The following is a 4,976-nucleotide window of genomic DNA, read 5'->3' as shown; positions in this document are numbered from 1 at the left end:
TTATGGAACTATAAACACATCATATAGACTTATTAACAAAGTTTGATTCAATAATACATATACATTGATTCTAAATCCTATAAAAAAGATAAATATATTTACATGATTAAGGTCTAAAAATGCATATATGGACATGACTCAAATAAAGATAAATATATTTACATTAATACTTAATTTGATCTAAACTAAAAGAGCACCACAATAATACTTTGAAATTGTAAAAACAAAAAAAACTTGCTAAACTTAATCAACTTATAATTATTCTAATACAATAGACCAAAGGAGGAACTGCCTTCAAACTCATCATGATCAAGATTTGCAGCAACTATGGAATCAAAGATATTGATCCAATTCTCATCTTCTTGATCCTCTTCCTCTCCACCACCAATGTGGCTCCACTCAACTTTCGCGGTCTTATCAATTTCATCATTCCTTGCAAACCGTCCTCTGATTCGTGGCCTCCTGTCTGCCAATGTCTTCCTGCAAACATACTATTCATAGAACAAAAGTAGTCAATAAAAATATTGTCGATCGTGGATCGCAAAAATAATAGTTTGTTCAAATTTTGCTACGCTACAGCTACAACGCTATAGCGTTAATGTTATGTTAGTCCCATAATTTTGACAGAAATTTGTACTAAATAGCATATAACAAAACAATAACAATTTGTTGAAATGCTACTATATATGCTATAGTGTTTATATTTGACAACACTGGTCAATGTTTTTTAATGGAGTTTTTCATACCTATATAGTATAATGATGGACCACTAGATACAGTCAATAATATACATTGTACACTGAATTTGGAGAATATTATTAAGTATATGAGTGTGTGGTTAATAATATTCCAATTTGACACTAATGAAGTTTCTAGTAACCTTAGAGAATAAGACAAAATTCTGAACCTGCTATACACTGACTAAAAGACATGGAAACAAATTTTTGTCATTATATATAAAGGTTATCAATTTTGATACACCAACATTGTAAAATTTTTATACCGTCAACAAATTACAATCAATTATATACGTAACTTTATAAGAAGTTATCATTAAATCAAATATTTTTTAAAATCTAACGACCATGATTGATTAACTTTGTAAAAAATATTTACATCGACAATGTACGTATATTTTCATCTCATCCTGTCACCTAGAATCAATCATGTTCAAGACTGTAACAAGGGTAAGATATTTTTCCTATGAATTTGTTTTTTCACCTGGATCAAACCGGTGTGACAAGTCTCTAGTTTGTTTTTTCAATCACGCATAAGTCTCTATATATGATAGAAAATTTCATTAAGAGGTCCACCACAGTGATTTTCCTCTTAGTACAGTTTTGTCCATTACTTCTTGTTCTTTTTAGATTCTTCTAAATGCTCACATTTTTTCCATTGTAAAATGAAAATTTACTGTCATATATTGATGGGGTATACCGTATATATTTCAAATGGTAAAAGACATCAGAGATATTACTCTGATACCATCTTAGAATTAGAATCGAGAGTTAGACCTAACTCAATCCTATAAAATCGACTTGTAAGTTGAGAATTGCATATACTTTATAAACATATTCAAGTCATCTTGCAACCGATGCGAGACTTCTTAATAAGTTGAAAAAAGTAAAAAAACCATAGAAAACTATTTGAATTAAATAATTATAACAAAATTAAGGTGTGTGTTTATATAAGAGTATACCTTAATTTTCTTGTTGAAGTTCCTCTGATTTCTCTTTGTTTTGTATCTTTCAATTCTGGCTTTCTTCTCTTCTGGGCTATATGGACAAACTCTGCTCATACCTTCTATGATCATACTACTTTCACTAGATAGTGGACTATCCACATGATGATGATTATGTTGCATTCCATTAATCCTCTATACAAAACATTGCATGCAATTAAAACCAAAAATATTATTACATAATTAATTAATCTTAATTAAAAAAACACATTGCAATCTATGAAGCACAAACACTCTTTGAATTAGGCGTGACCGGTGTCGAACGCGCATCGGTGTACATGACACCAACACTTATGATTACATTGAGTTATGTCATTTTCTCAAATTATTATCAATGTCGATGTGTTAGTGCCTGTGTCGTGTCTAGTGTTTCTGTATGTGTCCGTGCTTCAATAAAAAGCAGGTCGCCTATAAAATTGTTATATTTCAGCCTCAATTACGGTTACAGACTGCAATTTAAAACATAGAGTACCTGCAGGTCGCCGGTACTGCAAACTTTCCTCACCGGAGTATTGTCCGATTCGAGCAATTCAGCAAAAAAAGCAGAAAAGGGATGATGGCGAGTCCCATTATTGTGGTGAAGGGAATGACTACTAATACTCCTCTGCATCAAGCTGATAGGAGTACTTGGTGAAGGTGATCCACCATAGCTGCTATAACCACTGCTCAAATCCGAGTTGTTGAGTTGAGATAGAGTGTCGTGGAGCGAGTCGAACTCGAGGACAGAGTGGTCTTGAGAGGGAAGAAGAAAGGGTGTTGAGAATGGAATAATATTGTTGGAATTTGAGTGTGCATTCATGGTGATATGAGATTGATTAGTAATATAAAGAAGAAGTTAATTAGTTACTAGCAACTAGAAGAAGAAGAAGAATGAATGAAAATGAAGTGTGTGTATATTATATGGTAACACAATGCATTTAGTATTTATGATGAGTGAATTATGTGTCTTATGAGACATAATACAAAGTATTTAAAAGGGCAACAAAATATAACTGTTACGAAAAGGAAAAAAAAAAAAACATTATGGGCCTCGAGCTGTGAATGATGTGGATGATGACGTCAGCATTTATTTGGTTGTTGAAGTTTAAGAAAATAAGCCGTTGACTTTTTGTTTTCAACAAGTGAAAAGACTGCAGTGGATAAAAGTAAATAAATGCTACTGTAATCAACAAAGACTTTGGTATAGTAAAATACTACTAGTAGGTCTTCCTAATGAGTGTTTATGTGACACTTTTTAAATATTTAATTTTAAAAAATATTTTATTTAAAAAGTGAAACATTTTAATTTTCAATGTATTTTTTTATATTTTCATAAAAGTTTTACAAAAATTTATTATTTAAAATATTTAAAGATGATGAAGAAGAGAAATTAGAGTGAAGGTGAAACTTTTCTCCTTAAAAAACTAATGTCAACTATATATCCAAGACCTATTTGGCATGACTGACCCAAACAGTTTTGAGGCTCCTCTCTAATTATTAAAAATGCCCCCCTAAAAGATGTCGCTTCTCTCCAAAATAAATAGTATGAATTTCGCGGTTCGATTCATTATTCAACAAAACATCGACTTAACCCCGCATTTTGATTCATAACCATATGATTTTCGTGTTACACAAAAAACACCACAATCAACTGACTATCTAAGATACATTGATCGCTAAAAGTATATAACTACCATATACTTTAATAATTATTTTGAGGCCCATATAAATTAGGGATTTGGATCCTCTCCAATTTTTCCTCGTGTTTTCTCTCATTTTTCTTAATCTAAGAGTTGGTAAATTACACAGAATAAAAAGGAGAGAAAATCAATCCTTAAATTTAGAAAAAGGAGAGAAAAAAATGAGGAAAAATTGGAGGGATCTAAATCCATAAATTAGCGGCCTGACTCTATATGCTTGGAAGAACGGGGCCTAGGTTGGCCTTGCTATTTATGCCTCATTTAGTAGTTATTACATTGAAAATAAAAATGTATTATTTTAAAAAAAAAGAAACTAATGAAATCGCAAATTAATCTATAAAACTGAAAATTGTTATTCATATGAGTCTTAGATAGTAATCAATCAATAAATAAGTCCATGTGAGGGTGCCCATGTTTTCCTTTTTTCTGTTGCTCCTAGCCTGTAGGAGTTAGGCTTGCTGTGCTGCTATTTTAATTTTGCTTGTTGGTTGGTTTTGGAGTCGATAGGCAGCGACGGTGCTTTCTGCCCTGCTGTGTTTTTTTCGATCTGGTTTTTTGTGGTCTCGTTTTCGTTTTTGTATCATTTGTTCCCACCCTTGGTATATCTTATGCCTTGGATTAGAGGTTTAATAATATATTTGCTGTATCAAAAAAAAAAAGTCCAATTGTAGAAGACGACGTTTGAACCTTGAACATTCCATTTATTCGTCTTTAAGCTGAATTTCTACCAACTAGGTTATCTTGAAGGAAAAAAAAATCGGTTGAGAGGAAAATTTATGCTACACAAAATCAATCCAAATTTCATATCTCACCAAGATGTTTCATATTACATCATGTTGTTGAGTCGTTTAATCTAAATACAAGTTTGTCTTGAATTAAGAACGACTCTACAACCTACTATATGAGTTGTGCAGCTGATATAGAGAATTTGAATGTCTCAAACATGGGTCAAAGGAGGAAAGAAGTTTGAAGTAGTAGCATTTTCTTGTGTGGTCCTTTTGGTGTCAAATATATTACCCTCCCTACCCTATGCAGTTGTAGAATCGTACCCAACTTTCATCTTACCCTACCACTTACTACACTTTCTATAACCTTGCATGTGACAGTCATATACAAATACAATGTGGCAATATTAATATATATACCAGCTTTAATTGCAAATTAGTTAGGCCCTCCACAATTTGGTTTCTTAATCATCACCAGTTGAGATAAAGCAAACCTAGTTTCTCAACCATGTCATAATTTTGGTGAAGTAGCCTTGTGACAAGAATTTTATGGCTTGATGTAAATAAGTGAAATTTTTTTAAATTTGTGTGGGGACATGAGAAATCAATTAAAACTATGTTGAAAATTGAAAGTGACACTCTTCTAAAACTATTTTGTGTGGGGACTAATATGATAGTCATTGTAGGACATGAGAAATATATAATACTAATTTGTAAAGGCTGATATAGATTTAGGATTTTGGTCTTTCAATTTGAAAGGTCATTAGTTTCATTATAAATTAACATATAATGTTGAAATATGGGACGGATGTGAACACAAATATAAACACT

General features: G+C 31.8%; 1 protein-coding gene across 1 annotated transcript; it reads right to left on the bottom strand.

Annotated features, from left to right (window-relative positions):
- Nucleotides 1-2,674, bottom strand: LOC123898547 (two-component response regulator-like APRR1). Its single transcript, XM_045949534.1, has 3 exons — nucleotides 2,214-2,674; nucleotides 1,700-1,876; nucleotides 1-491 (listed from the first exon to the last, which is right to left on the bottom strand). The coding sequence occupies exons 1-3, from the start codon at nucleotides 2,538-2,540 to the stop codon at nucleotides 264-266; spliced, it is 732 nt and encodes a 243-aa protein (XP_045805490.1). The 5' UTR covers nucleotides 2,541-2,674; the 3' UTR covers nucleotides 1-263.
- Nucleotides 2,675-4,976: the final 2,302 nt, after the last annotated feature.

Source organism: Trifolium pratense, linkage group LG7, assembly GCF_020283565.1.
Source record: "Trifolium pratense cultivar HEN17-A07 linkage group LG7, ARS_RC_1.1, whole genome shotgun sequence".
Classification (NCBI taxonomy): domain Eukaryota; kingdom Viridiplantae; phylum Streptophyta; class Magnoliopsida; order Fabales; family Fabaceae; genus Trifolium; species Trifolium pratense.
The sequence above is the reverse complement of the archived record's forward strand: the minus strand, read 5'-3'. Positions and strand labels throughout refer to the sequence as shown.